The sequence below is a fragment of the Cariama cristata genome, unplaced genomic scaffold, assembly GCF_000690535.1.
Source record: "Cariama cristata isolate BGI_N322 unplaced genomic scaffold, ASM69053v1 scaffold3494, whole genome shotgun sequence".
NCBI lineage: Eukaryota > Metazoa > Chordata > Aves > Cariamiformes > Cariamidae > Cariama > Cariama cristata.
In genome coordinates this window covers 52038-68945 of record NW_009611055.1, presented here as the reverse complement: position 1 = coordinate 68945, position 16908 = coordinate 52038, and the positions used below count along the sequence as shown (strand labels likewise).

The window sequence follows — 16908 nt, the reverse complement described above, 5'->3', positions numbered from 1 at the left end:
TGACCCCTGAGGAACACCGCTAGCTACAGGCATCCAACCAGACTCTGCACCACTTAACACGACCCTCTGGGCTCTGCTATTCAGCCAGTTCTCAATCCATCTGACTGTCCACTCATCTAGCCCACACCTCCTCAGCTTACCTTATGAGGCTGTTGTGGGAGACAGTGTCAAAAGCCTTGCTGAAGTCAAGGTAGACAACATCCACTACTCTCCCCTCATCTACCCAGCCAGTCATGCCATTGTAGAAGGCTATCAGGTTGGTCAAGCACAAGTTCCTCTTGGTGAATCCATGTTGACTACTCCTGATGACCTGCTTTTCCTCCACCTGCTTAGAGATGACATCCAGAATAAGCAGCTCCATCACTTTTCCAGGGATGGAGGTGAGGCTGACTGGCCTGTAGTTCTCTGGGTCCTCCTTCTTGCCCTTTTTGAAGACTGGAGTCACACTGGCTTTCCTTCAGTCCTCAGGCACCTCTCCTGTTTTCTGTGACCTTTCAAAGATGATGGAGCATGGTTCAGCAATAACATCTGCCAGCTCCCTCAGCACTCGTGGGTGCATCCTGTCCATGGATGGGTCCGTGGATTTATGGGTGTACAGTTTGCCTAAATGATCTCTTACCTGATCCTCCTTGACCAAGGGAAAGTCTCCCTTTTTCTAGACTTTCTCTTTTACCTCCAGGGTTTGGGATTACTGAGGGCCTGCCTTAGCCGTAAAGACAGAAGCTAAGAACGCATTCAGTAACTCCACCTTCTCTGTATCCTCTATCACCAGGGCACCCACCTTGTTCAACAATGGGCCCATGTTTTCCCTGTCCTTCCTTTTGCTACTGTTGTGTTTGAAGAAGCCCTTCTTCTTGTCTTAACATCCTTTGCCTGATGTAATTCCAAGTAGACCTTAGCCTTCCTGCGTAGCCTGACAACGTTCCTGTATTCCTCCCAAGTGGTCTGTCCCTTTTTCCACATTCCATAAACTTCTTTGTTCCATTTGAGTTTTGCCAGAAGCTCCTTGCTCATCCATGCAGGTCTCCTGCCCCCTTTGCTTGATTTCTTACCATAGGGATGCACCGGTCTTGAGCCTGGAGGAAGTGGTGCTTGAACATTGGACTCTTGGACTGTTTTCCTGGCTGTGTTGTCTTTCCAGCAGATATCAGGCTGGTTGAAGTCCCCCATGAGAACCAGGGCCTGTGATCGTGAGACTGCTTTCAGCTGTCTGTAGAAGGCCTTGTCAACTTCCCCATCCTGATCAGACGGCCTGTAGTAAACACCCATAACAGGGTCACCCATATTAGCCCGCCCCTTAATTCTTACCCATAAGCTCTCGACTCATTCTTCATCCGCCCTTAGGCAGAGTTTGATGCATTCCAGTTGCTCTCTGACATTCTTTCCTAACTGACTTTTCCATTCTCTGCAAGCTCTTTGGGCATGGACTCACCTTATTCTGTGTTTGCGGACTGCCTTTCGCAGTAAACTTGACATTGGAGATTCAGGCTTTGTAGTTACACAGATAATTAATTCAGAACAATCTGTGTAAGTGGCAAACAAAAAGTCATAATTTTAGATGTTCATAGGAAAGTAAATATAAATATCTCATATAACCAACTATGTTTAATGCTTTAAATCATGTGGGGCATTTCTGTGTCAACTAACTGTGAAACAAACAAGCAGATGGAATTTCCATTTTGGTCTGTATTCCACAGTGCAAAGCTTTTGGTTCACGGCCAAGATTAAAAACCACTTTGCTTCTGTGCATCTGTTCCCTCCATGTCCTAATAGTCCTGTATTTGCCGCCTTAAAAGTGTTTTCCTGCTCTTGGCTTATACTTCATCTCCTGGGAGAGATGCACAGATCTGTACAGACCAAAAATCCTGGAAAACTCATCAGTTATACTGACCGATTAACAAGAATAACAGCTTAGGAGTCTGGAAGATGCCAGACATGTAGATGACCCTTAAATCACTTCTTAGGCTAATATAAGTAAGTTTCAGGTGATATTTTTTCAGTGTTGAGGAACAAGGATGTTCACTTTATTGCAGCTTAAAACTAGATAATTTCTACCAGAAGGCACTAAAACTATTTCATAATTAAGCAGTTGAGCCTCGTTGGATTCTAAAGTTCCGCTTTAGAAATTGCAATCACTTACTGGTCAAGAATTGTGGATTTTAGTCTCTTCTTTCCTATGGATGAAGTAATTAAGATACATTTCTTAAACTTGCATCTGTAAGTTTGGCAATTTGGGTAAGTTTTAAAAAATATATATTTTAAAGGAAAGGCACATTAGGTTTTATTACTTAAAATTGTTACAATCTTAATTAGAAAGGGCAACGAATTAATATGAATGGAAAATTATTTGATACACAAACACATAAACTCTAGTTTTTGCTAGTGCACAATTTTTGTATACAAATTGGCATTTAGTATTATAAAGGATATTTTCTTAAAGCTTTAGTATGAAATTTTGAGAATGATAACATTATTTCAAGACTGCCTTAGGCACTCAGAAGCCTAGATTAATATTCAATTAAAATATAATTTTGCTGAACTTAACCCAGTAATTTATTTCTACTCTAATCTTCTCTAATGAGAGAGGGGGCAAAAGCACAGACAGAGACATCTTTACTAGGTGAGTCTGTACCAGGACTGGAACTAGAGCTTGTCTGATAGCTACCAGATGATTTAATAAACTTTACCAAAAAGATTGATTTTGTTAACTTGATGTGGTACTGTGCTGAGCATCTGTGCAGCAGTGCTCCGTTCTGGGTGGACACGCATGTTGTGTTGGTGCTAGCTGAAGAGGCTGTCTTGCTTTATGCATAAAATGCATGTACAGTAAGGATATATATTTATTTAAATTTATCAAGTGAGAATTTTATTTTAGCTATTTCTGGGAAATCAACTAATCCTAGAGAAAACAAAATTCCACCTCTGGTTATCTCAAGAATGACATACTATACATATGTATTTAATGGAATGGAATATTTACATAAGTGTATGGTGTAGTAAGGCATTTTCCTCATGATCCTTCATTTTACTTTGCGCCTGTAACTTGCATTCACCGAGAAGGGATGTTATACAAGCTTGTAATTTTAACTTTAATGGAAGATGTAGGGAGGAAGCCATTAATATGTACTAATTTTAGCCATCAAGGCTCTGCCTATCATTAGTTTAGAGAGCTAGGAATCTTGGAAAGGCAATTTATCCAACTTACATTCAGTGTCTGTGAATAGAATTACTCCTGCCAATGTATTCCCTTCTTCAAATATAAAGGGAAGCTAGCTGCCTGTATGTTGGACACAGGAATCCCATCCTCCAAATGTTGATAACCCATCTTCCCTTGAAAGATCAAGTTGTACATTTTATGAAGACTTCCCAAAGAAAGACACATCATCAAGCAACCTAGTACTATTTGTTCTAACTGATAATCTGAGGCCAAAAGCTTATTTCACAAACCAAGCACCCAAAAAGATTAGCTCTTTGCACACTAAATGAAAATATCATTTAAATAAACATGGATCCAAGTTATGTTAGGATTTAAGTTGGCTTAGGAAAGATTAATTCAACGGTGTTTACATTTTTGTTCAAGTAAGTAATTCTGTTTGTGTTCGGTATTTTCAATTGAGTATCTCTCATTGGTTCCACCATTTGCTGAAGCCATCTGGTGAAGTCTTCTACATTTGCATTCCTTCCTGACTGTTGTTGGGCTGTGTCAGAAAAGAGTGCTGACCGCTGGGGTGTTCTTGGGCTTACATTAGTTATTGATAGCATTAGATGTTTATTCTTGGCGAACCTCTTGGAGTCTCCTATCTTTCTGAGCCAACAGCTGTAAAAGGTTACTAAGTGAGTGAATGTAGGTGTTCTCAGCAAGCTCCTCTGGTGCGTGTGATTTAAAATTGCTGTAAATACCCGTAGTTCTTACTCTCAGTTCTTGAAATTCTGTTATGCATAAGGATTTCGGAAGGATGTGAGATCAACCCATTAGCAGAAACCAAGTTTGTATGGCTTGGTGCTTCAGACAGATCTGTGTAGAAAAAATGGAGATGTTTTGTGGTTTGGTATTGAAGTGTGTTCAGAGACGTGGAGATTTCTTGGATCTATTAGATAGATAAGCAGGTGGTTTTAAAGCCAAATTGGTGCCAATGACAATTAGGCATGCTCTGTTTAAGTTAAAGGAGAAATACCCTTTCCAGGGCTTAATTTTGACACAAGCACATTAAAACTTTATATTTCTGCCAGCTTTTTTATTTATTTTGGTTCAAGCAACTGGCTTTTTTGCAGCTTGTTGAGAAACTGCAGGAAAGATGCTTAGGAAGAGGTTTTTTTGTTCAGATCCAGCATCTGTGAAATTATTGCCTCTTAGAGAAGTAATCAATTCTCTACCTGCTGAATAAGTACTAGGGAGGATGTAAGAGGTGAATGATTTTTAACTGGTGCTTGACTTGTACTATATTCATAGATTTCTGTCTTACTGCAGTAAGTCCACAGACTTCATCTCTAGAAAATGAGTGGATTGGATTTTTTGCTTAATATTGCCTTGTCCTGAAGCTGCTATGTGCCCATGTTACCCATATGCATACATACACTAATACACGTACTACTTACACAGAGAAATTACTTCTGAGCCCTTTAAACTTCTTTTTCAGCCTGGATCGTTGAGAGTAAGGTTTTTTTTCTGTTTCTCTATATTTCAATGATAGCTGTATTCTCTAGTATTGGTATACTAGATACTGTTCACTGGAAGTCTTTAATTTGTATTCTAATTACAGAGATCAGCTAATATTAGAGCAGCAAAACCTGCAAGGAAGAGGACAAAGAATTGTTCTGGATCACAGTGTATTGGTACTCCCGATGAACCAGAATTCTTTGTGGCCTTTAAAAAAAAAAAGTTCCCTCTTATTTGACACTCCTATACAAAAAATAATTAAGAAATAGTACTAACGGTGTAGTCCTTTCCTTTCACTCGTATCAGAAATTGAGATTACTGTTTCTACTGAACAATTTATTGTTTTATCTGAGAACATTATGGGAAATAGTTCTTAAATGGAGACTTGGAGATCTGAAGTCATGAAGTATTTTGAGGAGCAGGGTAGAGCATATTCAGTATGCCACAGAGATGAAACGTTTACTGCCAACTTCTGTGAAGTACTGGATGACTACATGCTGCTCTGTTCTGCCGGAGTTAGTCCTATGCTGCTATTAATGTTTCTCATACGCATACTATATTCAGATTTGCAAATTCACATTCGGCAATGACCTTTTATATGTAGGCATCTCAATGATGATAAATAGCAACGTATTTTCTCATTTTTCCCCTTCATGCAGGCAGCAGAATATTTTAACCATTCTCTATCCATTTAAAACAGTGCTATATATATTTTCCTGAACATCTTGAAATATGCTATACCTGGTGCTGACCTGGAGAAGTCGCCTGTCTATGCCATTACATAGTATGTGCACAACTTGTATCCAAGTTCTTGTGTATCTCACCGAACCCCTGTGAAGCATTTAAATATTTCCATTTGAAGTATATCTGTCTGGTGCTACATTATAATCATACAAACAATTTTGGTTTCACAGATTTACAGCTGTGGTTTTGTTGTTTTGACTTGGTCTGAGAAACATGAAGTGGTTAAAATTGCTCCTTCCTCCCTACTCCTTCCAGAGAAAATAAGAGTGTATCTGTATTGCCTAATTTTCTGCACCTCATTTTTTGCTGTTTGTGTGCTGAGTGTAGAAGTTAGGCCACTGAAAACACTGTTTCAAAGCTCCTGGAAAGAAGCAACGGCTCGCTTCAGTCTTCTGTCTAAAGAGCAGACTGCAACATGGGGCTAACACAGTGGATGCGGGGTTGGATGCATGGCGTCCTGCTGTCGTCGATCAATACTGGTTGGGTAACCCTGCTGGTTCTTCTGTCGCAGGAGGGAATTGTACTCGTTGCTGTCAGAAGGTGAAACCTGAGCAATTCTACAGTGAATGGGTAGCAAGCATGTAACATGTGTCAGTTATCTTAACTTTGCATTTGAATAGAAAGTGGATTTTTTTTTTGTTTTGTTTTCTCTCAGGGATGGATCTAAGGATGTTGAAACAGAGATTTTTACATATTATGTAGCTTATAAATCTGTTTCTTTAATCCATCTTTAGTCCATAATTGGACTCACTGATTTTAGGGGCAAAATCATTTGATTGGCTTATATTCTGGAATAACTTTCTTTGACATTTGCTGGTCCTGTTTAGCTGAATCTCAGGACAAAAATGAAGAATATCAAATACTGTGGAGAAAAATGGGGAGTGCTTGGTCTTCGTTATTGAAAAACGCTGAGTAATTTTTCTGAGTGGAAAGTTTTAATCATTACCTACTTGAAGGAAGTACCTGTAGTAACATGTTTTTAGTTAGAATGTCGTGCTCTCTACAACCAAAGGAATTGTCCCTTCCAAAACATTACTCTGAAGATATGCATGACCAGCTTGGTGTTCTAAGGGGAACAACTATTTTCTTATATGTAGCCTTGGGCTTGGCTTCTTCAGCTTAGGGCTGAACTTTTTGATGAGGGTATATTTAAGAAAGGAAAAAAAATATCTTGTATTGCAGTTGTCTGATAGTAGCATATATAAAATATTATAGTTAATTGTTTTTGAAAGGCTTCCAGTTCTCTGATGGGATGATTTGGATCCCAGTCTGCCAAAGCTCTCAGTTACACAGAAATACTCCAGGGAAAAAACAGAAATATTCATATACTGAAAACTGTGTGAGATTTTGAGAAGGAAAAATGTGAAAATTTGCTGTGTTAGTTCAGTAGTGAATTCTGTCATTTTTACAATGATTTTAATAATTATATCTGTGTAAAGCAACAGAGCTCTATTTCAGTGTTGATCTCCTGGTTTTTCTAGTGCTTTCTCTGTGCCTCTTGATGTGTTAATGGCTTGTCTAGAACCTTGTGGTAGATCTTTCCCACCTCTTCCTGAAAATACTATGCCAAGGTTTCTTTTATCTGAAGCTAGATTTTACTAAGACACAGATTTTTCTTTAGCACCTGGAAAAGTCTCTTTTAGACTTGCTTCCTGCTTTTCTCAAATGTTGTCTTATCTGCACTTATTTGTCATCTTATCTGCACTCTTCTGCATGCTTCGCTCCCTAGCATGTGTGCTTTCTCTCAGAGCACAAGCAATCTTTCTTCTTTAGTATGTCTCTCGTTGATGCATAGGGCGATAGGACAGACCACATAAACAAGCAGTCTTTCTGCCACCTCACCGTGCTGTGTGTAACAGTGTGAAACATTCAATAGATATGAATATGGGTTTTTTAATATATATATGAATTTAAATTTTGCCTCACCTGAGTAATTTATTCGTATGATACTCAAAGATTTTAGTACAAATCTTGGGGTAAGGAGACTGAGATGTGTTGTGACTGCATAAAGAAGACATTGACCGCCAAATTAGAAAATTTTACAAAAGTGTTGGCATTGAAAACTTGTAATTCTCTAACTATGCAGATTCTTTACAAATCTCTATCAAGTCGTTTTCTCATACAATATCTGAACATGATGCAATGACTTGGATGAGAGCAAAGAATGACTGTAGCTGCACTAGGACTTTGAGATTCATGTATCACACTTCCTTTCAGAGGGCACACTCAAATGAAACGGAAGCTTAGTGAACGTGGATGTTCAGCACTGCTGAAAGCCTGGACTGTGAATCAAGCTGATGAATCTTGGAATGCTTTTATAAATGCTAGGGTTTTCATATAACAAGCCAAAAAGAGATGTCAAAGCATGAAGAATCAAAGAAAATTATCAGGCAAGAGGCTTAGAAGCAACAAAGGTGTTCCGTAAAGGCTAAGCACAGAGCAAGGTCAAACTGACTTAGCTAACCAGAGAGTCTAAAAAGTATTCCCATTGTAGTCAGAGCTAGAGCTTGGTTAATAGAAGAATGGCTCTGCCTTGAAGGGCATTTCCATTGGTGGTGTGCTTATATTTGTGCTGAGTTTCCAACCTGCAGATGCAAAAAGACACCTGCTTCTTCACAACTTCATATTTGAAGCTTGGGAAAAATTACACTAATGGACTGGCAGATTTTTAGTGGTTTTGTTTGGTTTGGGTTTTTTTAATTTTAAAACCTGCAGTATTTTAATATTAATATTTTTTCTGCTGAGTTTACTGAACTAATTTATTTTCTACCATGCAATATTTTAATATTACATTAATTATAATTTGATTTCTGTTTTCCAAGATTGATATATATGGTTATTTTAAAACACTTTATTTTTTGAACATTTTTTGTTGTTCTTTCAGATCATGTCTGAAGGACAACAATAGGCTAGTACACCCGGTAATTTGGTTCAAAATGCCTGGGCCTACACTGGTCGATATTAATGGGATATATTTTCCTTTGAACCCTCTCCCAGTAAATTTCCAGCTGGAAATTGCCCCCCACACCCGGTATTTTTCATTTTATATTGAGGGAAAAAAAAACACCAAAAAACCAACTTATATTTTGTATTTCTGTTAGGAGTATGATACATAAATATCGACTATTTGAGGACATTTTTTGAACATGGAAATCTTAATGCTTTAAGGTGCTTGGAAAGGTGTGGCAGGGGAACCCAAACAAGCCATATCTGTGTATTATTTAGGACAAGAGGAGACGGTCTCAAGTTGCGCCAGAGGAGGTTCAGGTTGGGTATTAGGAAGAACTTCTTCACTGTCAGAGTCGTTAGGCGCTGGAATGGGCTCGCCAGGGAGGTGGTGGAGTCACCATCCCTGGAGGTGTTCAAAAAATGTTTAGATGTGGTGCTTCGAGATATGGTTTAGTAGGCACAGTGGCGTTGGGTAGAAGGTTGGATTTGATGATCTTTGAGGTCTCTTCCAACCATAATGGCTCTATGATTCTGTGATTATAGTTTCCACGGTTTTAATTTCCTGGATCTGAATGCAGTCTGCATAATATGTGGTAAAGGCATTGCAAACTAATTACGAATTCTGATCTAAACGTGTTAGATTGGATTAACCCTTTCTAAATGACAAAGCAGTTTCCTGTGCGTAATGTATTGCAAAGGCTTTGAAATGACAAATTACAATAACATTTTAAAGAGGCTTTATATAATTAAAGTATCATCCTGCTGGGTTAAAATATAATCCAACATGTACTGCCATTTCTTTAAGAGGTAATGGTATATTACTATGGTATGTTAATGGTGTATTACCTAGAAATTCTCCGGAGATGTTGCTGAAGTTTATTACACTCTAAAGATGTCAGGCCATTGTCATTGACAATTTCCGTGCATATTTGTACCAATAATTTCACAAGTTTGCACTGGTTTTCCAGATAACTTTTTCTTTCCCTGTGCGACAAACTTTATCTTTTTCTGAATATCGTGAGCTATTGTTCCCTTGCTTGATTATGTAAAACTGCCTGAAGAGTATATGAGAGATTGTTACAGGGTGTAACAGGAACGGCAAGTAAATAATATAGATAACGTCTTCGGATACCCAGTGTCAAAAAATTTATTCTAGAAATGACTGAGTGCAGTAGTTAGGTTGAAGTTTCAAGGGTGACTGCAGACTGGGAGGTAGTGCTTCTCTGAAAGCAAAGTTTGGGGTAACAGGAAACCTTGAAGCCTTGGAGTTGTAAGAGCTGGCTGATGAGTGATAGCTAACAAGGTGTGACCAGTGGAGAAATATTAGCAGGTTTTCTCTCATTGTATGCACACAGGCTGCATAGATTGATTTTCAATTCAGAGGGGGGAAGAAGGTACTTTTTGACCTTACGAGTAGGGAAATAAGGCTGCTGATGGCTCCAAAAGAAGCGGTGTCACAACTGTAAAGTTGAAAAAAAGATGCAGTAGAGGGGAAAGAATTGTGTTTAACTACAAAAATAACTTGTTTTCTGTCTTTGTTTATATGCTGCTGTTTCCTAATTAGACTCTAGATAGACCTGACCAATAGCAATTAAAGAAGGTGTTATATACTGTAGGATTGTTCTTAATTTATCTGGGTGAAAGTGATTCTAATTACTCTGAAATCCTGCATTTCAAATTACAGCTGTTCTGTGAAAACCCCTAATGCAGGCACTGTAAGCCTGTTTCCTCAGGTGGTTTTATCAGGTATCTGGAGATAGTCAGATGTGCATTATTCAACTGGAATATATTCAAGAATGTAACCCTTGGGAATATGTGGTACAACTATACAAAGATATTCTTTTGATGCCATAGGAAATGTGTTTGACCTCTGAATACTTGCTCAGTGTTGTGATGTTTCTTTCTTTACTAGTTTGAAAATGAAATAATTTTGAAGTTGGACCATGAGGTGGAAGGAGGACGAGGGGATGAACACTACATGCAGTTGTTTGAGTCCATGTAAGTAATACATGAGAATAAATGCCTTCAGGATGTGTTTTTGTCTTGTTGTTCCCACTTTTCAAGTTTGTAACCTCACTTAAAAATGAAATAGAATCTTAGCAGCTTTTTTGATGAAGGGACTGGAAATAGCATACTGTTTCAGTAAACCTGGTTTGAATTGTAGCTTTGCTCGTTGAAACTATTTTCTTGGTTGCTTTTCAGTATTTTGTGCTCCAGATAAATTATGAAGAAATTATGCCTAACCTGCATTTCTCTATCCAACTTTGAAGCAAAGATAACCAAATATTCACACCAGTTTTTTAGTCTTTCTCTATTTTTTTCTTTATAACCTTTCTTGGTTTTATTTCAGACTAATAAGAAGGAGGTATTTTAAAATGTCTTACTTGCTTGTCTCAATGCCTAGGTTGGCCTGCAAGAGATGATTCTCTGAATTTATATAAGGTGACTATCCTGGAATGAGAATATTGTGAAGTGCTGCAATTTAATAAAAATATTTCTATTTCTGCATTTCTAACAATCCCAAAGCCTGATAGAGCATCTCCTTCTCTTCTTGGCTGCCCACACTCAGTGTTATTCTCAGACTTAATAGCTGTGTCTTCACTTGTGGCAGGTAGTGTGTGAGATATATTGGGTAGCGGTGGAATCCTTGCGCCTACCTCTGAGAATTGGTGCCTCGCTTTGAGCCTTAGGCTGTAACAGTGAGAAAGTACATCAGTACATCGCTTATCGTACACTTTCTCAAGTATTGATACTCTAATAGTTAATAAGTATAAAAATGCTGTAGCACTTTGGCTACCTGACAAAATTGATATAGGTTTTGTGACATTGAGTGTGTATGGTTTTACTTTCTTAAAGCCTGCTACCTTGTATGTATTGTATTTTGTGTAGGGAGGTAGCAATCTTTGCAAAGTCACATCCCTCACCAGAGGAAGCATGAAATTTTTGTGTACACCGCAATGGAAAAAAGTCTACTTTGAGTGAAAACATAATTTTGTAAAAAATACTGAATTATATAATCAAATAATAATAATATGTAAATTTTATCTTATGTAAATAAAATGTAATTATGTTCTAATTAAATAGTAAAATTTAAAAGAAATGCCATTTAAATCAAACATAATTTAAATGTTTGCTCTGTGAGTTTAATTTCTGCCCTATGAGGAGACAGATAAAATAGAGAGGCAGACTTGAAAAAAGTAAAAGTACTGACACTTTTTAAGCAGTATAAAACTATTCTTTGAAACCAATACACTGGCAAGGACAGATGAAGTTTTAAAAATTTCTCTTTCACTTCCTAACCTGCAATGACTACGTAAACTAAGAGCAATAAACTGATTTTTCAGTTTTGAATGTTTGCTGTTTGGCTTCAAGTCTTAGGATAGCTAAGAGGTGATGTAGAGATGTTCAGACTAGCTCTTGGTATGACCAAAACCAGGCCTGCAAGTACTTAGTTTTCTTAGTCACACTGCTGCAAAGCCTAAACTGCGAAGCCTGCCGAAACTGTCGCTACAATTCACAATCTCTGATACTGGGGATTCAGCTGACACAGTGGACATTTATTGCAGTGCTAAACTCTCCTTGCTGCTAGTAAGTTGTTGTGTTTGGGGTTTTTTTTTGTTTTCAGATATCCATACTAAATCTTCCTTGCCTCAGTTTAAGCCAATTATTTCTTGATTTACCCACAGGGGAGATAAAGAATCATTTATTCTGTTTCTCTTTACAGCAGCTTTTAACAAATTTGAAAGTTGCTGTCAAGTTTCCTTCGGTCTTCTCTTTAGAGTAAACAACCCCAATGTTTCAGTTTATCATAACGAATGTTTCTCCAGCTGGAGAGAGTATTCAAATTGAGACTTTATCAATGCAAAGAGAAAATCTTCCTTCAGATCTTCCGTACGAACCTCTTTGAAGTTTACTTTTTCTGAGGTGTGTAACATCATCTGCTTGTCTTGTTTGCAGTTTACTCTTTCATTCAAATACTCTCCTAGAGAACTGGTGCCTATCCAGTTAAACCCCATCTTTCAGTAGTGCAGTTAAATAATCTCATCTAACATCTACATAGCATTTGATCTTCCTGCCTTTCCAAGGTACCCTTCTTTCTTTGATATATCTGTTTTTTTTCCCCTCGATGTTCTCCCACCTTCTACAAGACTTCAAGTTCAAGGTTTCCACATTTCTAAAGGTGTCACTTCATATTATCTCCAGATAATATTTTTTGTTCTGTCCTTGAAGTTGTTTAACGATGCCTGTAGAGGGGCAGATGAAGCAGAGACTGGTGACCGGTCTGTGGCAGAACACTGTTCTCTTCTCTCCAGTTGGTGGGTTGGGTTGGGTTGGCTTAAATCTTCCTAGCTTCACACTGTTCAAAGCAAGGATTTCAAGCCTCTGCCTCCAGCTCCCTCTTCCAACGGGATAGAGACCCAGTTATGCTGGGCTCCAGATTTATTCATTTGGTCATATTTTCATCAGCTAATTTCCTTTAACTGTCTGCGTTCCTGCACAGTCCCAGTTGCCACCTGAATGCAGATATTTAGCAGTAGTCACTGACTGTCTTGTGTGTTGATGCTTAGCTCTGCAACCAACGCTTACCCACACGGGTTGGTTGCTGGGAACTTGCCCGTGCTCAGTGAACTAAATAGGTTCCGCAGAAGTTTAAGCACTGCCTTGCATTTGTCCATAGTCCTAAATGTTGGCGTGCGCTGCGGCAGGGTTATGACCTGTGCTAATGGATGCTGTCCTAGACAACACCACGGGAGAATTGCGATAATAGGGAACAGATGAGAGGCTGTTCTCGATAGGCAGAACAAACAGGGTACCCTCTTTTGGGAAATGGGGGAGAATCTAGCTAGATGAATACAAGTTGTGCTATGCCACTTGTCCTCAGGCTTAGAAAATGCATTCTGGCATGCTTTAGTTACTAATGTAGGCACAACAGAAAATAGCATTTGGAAGCTTTCCAGTTCCCCATCATTGCAGTGGCCCATGTTATGCAGTTGTTTTCTTGAGCTTTATTGAAAATATTTTTTCTATTAAAACTTCTATTTTTTTCAAGCCCTATTTAAAAATTCAAAGGTTTCTTGTTCCCTCCTGGGAGGAAAAAAAAAAATCTTCTAAAGTTTTATGGGTCCTTTTTATTGGGATTATTGTATAAAGCTGAGCAAGACAAGTTTTTTAATCTTCCCTCATGAGACAGGTACTCCTCTCTCCTGTTCGTTTTGTAGTTCTCCTCTGTATGTACTCCAGTTCATCTTTCTTTAGTGACTGGAGTTGTGTACTGTGTCCTGCGTGAGATCTGGCAATAGCTTGTGTTCTGTGGCAGTGTTTTTCTACTTGTATCGGAAAGAAATGTGATGTCTTGGTGACTCATGTTCATTTCACAGTCAAGTAATGTTCATAGGTCTGCCTTGTTTACTGTCACTCCAAGTGAACCTGTGGCAAAAATTCATCATAGTCACGTAAATGGTGACTGTACTTTCCTTTGTTAGGGTCTTACCCTGTTTCTGATACTTGCATATGTAAAATAACCCTATTTTTCCTGCATAGTATTGCAATCTCCTCTACGACTCTGAGGCTTTCTTACTTTCTTTTCCACAAATATCACTTAACGTGCTCCAGCCTTCTCCGGCAGTTGTCAGCTTTTCAGACCCTTTAGTATTTTAACATTCATTTTGCAGTATGTGTCATGTCATAAGCCATGTTTCAATAATTTATTTAAATATTTCAGGCTAGTCAGACAACAGCAATTAAAGTGGTCTGGTTTTATCTATTAGCCTCGTCTGTCACATCTTGTACAGTATAAATATTCTTTCAGACATGCATGTACACGCTCCCCCTCTCTCAGCAAAGTAACTCTTGTTGGAGCTGTACGATCAAAGGAATAAACATTAAGTGCTGGTTTTACTTTGCTTGAGTTAGAACTTTGAGACCGAGTACTTTGCTGAGGTCCCCTTCTAGGCCAAAGCTTCGAGGATTTCTTTGGAGCTGAAGTTAATACGAATATGTATTTTCTGAAGAAAGTGTAAATAATTCTGAGGAGTAAAAAATTATTTTTGCAATTAATTAAAACTTAATACTTTATAATGACAGTTTAAAAAATAATAGTGTACTTAAAGATTAGTAATAAATTATGAAATGTATTTCCATATAAATTGAGTGCTGTTAACAAAACGCAAAGAGGTAAGAAATTAAGAATAATGTGTCATTGAAACTGCTCAGCTTAAGCACACAGCATAGTTTCAGGAATAGTTTTGCAATCACTAGTTTGTTTTTACTATTTTCCTGTGAGAATACATGGTGATTTTGGTATGTTTTTAACAGTATATGCCAAATACACATGTAATTACCTTGTGCGTTGTGGTGGGTTGACTTTGGCTGGATGCCAGGTGTGCACTAAGCCACTGTAGCACTCGCCTCCTCAGGATCGGGAGGGCAGAAATAAGGTGGAAAAGAACTCATGGGTCAAGATAAAGTCAGTTTATTAAAGCCCTGCATGGAAGCAAAGGAAGACACACAAAAGATTTATTCTCTGCTTTCCATCAGCAGGCCAAGTCTAGCCACTTCCTGGGAAGTGGGGCTTCAGTATGTGTAGTGGTTACTCCGAAAGACAAAGGTGTCAATAACAAATGCCCTCCTTCCTCTTCCTTTCTCTTAGCTTTTATTGCTGAGCAGACGTCATACGGTATGGAATGTCCCTTTGGTCAGTTTGGGTCAGCTGTCCTGACTGTGTCCCCTCCCAAGATCTTGCCCACGGGTGTTGGAGAGACAGCCTTGATGCTGTGCCAGCACTGCTTAGCAGTACCCAGAGACCGGGGTCTTATCAACCCTGTTCTAGTTACCGATACAAAGCACAGCACTGTGACGGCTGCTATGGGAAAAATTAATTCCACCTCAGCCAGACCCACTATGTGCATCTATAAATATGTATGTGAATATGTGTGTATATATATGTGAAAAAAATATATATATAAAAGAATAAAATGCAGTTTGTCAGAGAGAATCCCAATGGAAAGCCAGAATGCTAAGTAGAGGAAACAAGCTCTTAAGCAAGGAAAGAAAATAATCCTTAACGAGATGCTGGTAATCATGTCATGATGTTTAAACAGTTAAGCTTTGAAAACAAAGCGATGATAGTTATGTGAAATATCTACTCCTAAATCACTTCAGCGCTTTATAGAAACAGCATATGCTAATATTTTGTTAATGTAAATTGGAATCTGATGATAACGTATAAAACTCACTTTCTTATATTTTTATCAAAAGGGAACTAACTGCTTTTAATCTTCAAAAAAATTTATTGTTTGGTTTTGCTTTATTGCTCAAGGCAAATTGCTCTGGTGAAGTCTTGTTAGCGAATGTCTTTTCTGACTGAAAATTGTAGTTTCTGTAAGTTTGAACTTTCTACTCACACGTAACTCTACAACAAGAAGGAAATAATTGTTGCATTTTATGTTGCACAGTAACAGAGGAAAGGAAATGCTAGTGTTTATTGCAATAGCGTGGCATTCCAGAGACGTGAGTTTGTTATACCACAGATGCAGGTTGCTCTGTCCTGAAATTGTGGATATACCCTTGAATTTGAAGTCATTTTCAGACAGGAAAAGTAAATGTTTCATTTTTTTCTTTTGATTTATATCCCATCTGTCTTCCGAATATCTTGTTTTGCCTTCAGGTCCAAATGGTTTTTCAGCTGATGGGCCGCGAATTTTCACAGAATTGTAAAAACATTTTTTTGTGTTTGCAGTCTTACAGAGTGTGCGTGTCAGTATCCTGGAATTTTTAACTTGGTTGAAAGTTTTGTCAGCCTAGTTAAAGGCCTCTTGGAGAAACTGCTGGATTACCGAACTGTCATGAATGATGAAAGCAAGGACAATCGCATGAGCTGCACTGTGAACTTACTGGTATGTTCTCTCTTGTAATTCTTGTGTGAGAAAGGGGAAGAGCTTTAGAATCCATTTACTGAAGATGAAGGTAAATATTCCTGGGGAGAAGGTAAATATTCCTGACAATGCTCAGTAGTGATTTAAATTTTGAGGCAAGAGATTTTTATATCTATTTGCATTGATTTAGGCATAAAGCTGAAAGCAACGCCCACTCAGTTCTTTGGTTTTGCTTCTGTATTTTATCCAATTTGATTCTGTGGATAAATAAGGTAGTCTGCTGCGCACAGACTCTTGCTTTTTGGTAGGCTTAACGTAACAGCAGGCTTTTGCCAGAGTCAAGTTTTGCATGAGGAACTAACCCGCTAGCTGCTTTAGCAACTGAACAATTACGGTTTTTAAATCTGGGAAGAAACCTGCAAGATACACTTGCAGTAAAGTGCCAAGAAGATTTGAGTCTCTGCTCTGGATCTAGGCCACCCTGTCTTTTTTTCTATTCCTATTTTGTGATGAGGATATCGTGTATAGAGATTCGTCCACCTGGAAATTCCTCTAAGCTGAAGAGGAACTTTCATCAACTTTAAAGGTTGGAACAAGAACACGGTTAATATGTATTGCACTCACATAGTCTCTGTTCGTCAGTAATCGCTGCGCAATGTGGTATAAATTTCTGCAGCTCTTCAG

General features: G+C 38.3%; 1 protein-coding gene across 1 annotated transcript in view; it reads left to right on the top strand.

The window, feature by feature from the left end:
• The first annotated feature begins 5816 nt into the window (after positions 1-5816).
• Positions 5817-16908, top strand: part of LOC104160030 (dedicator of cytokinesis protein 2-like) — a 41077-nt gene continuing 29985 nt past the window's right edge. Inside the window, exons 1-4 of the mRNA XM_009698082.1 lie at positions 5817-5941; positions 8286-8322; positions 10263-10348; positions 16089-16245. Of these exons, the coding sequence (XP_009696384.1) occupies positions 5817-5941; positions 8286-8322; positions 10263-10348; positions 16089-16245 (405 nt within the window). The remainder of the gene's footprint in view (positions 5942-8285; positions 8323-10262; positions 10349-16088; positions 16246-16908) is intronic.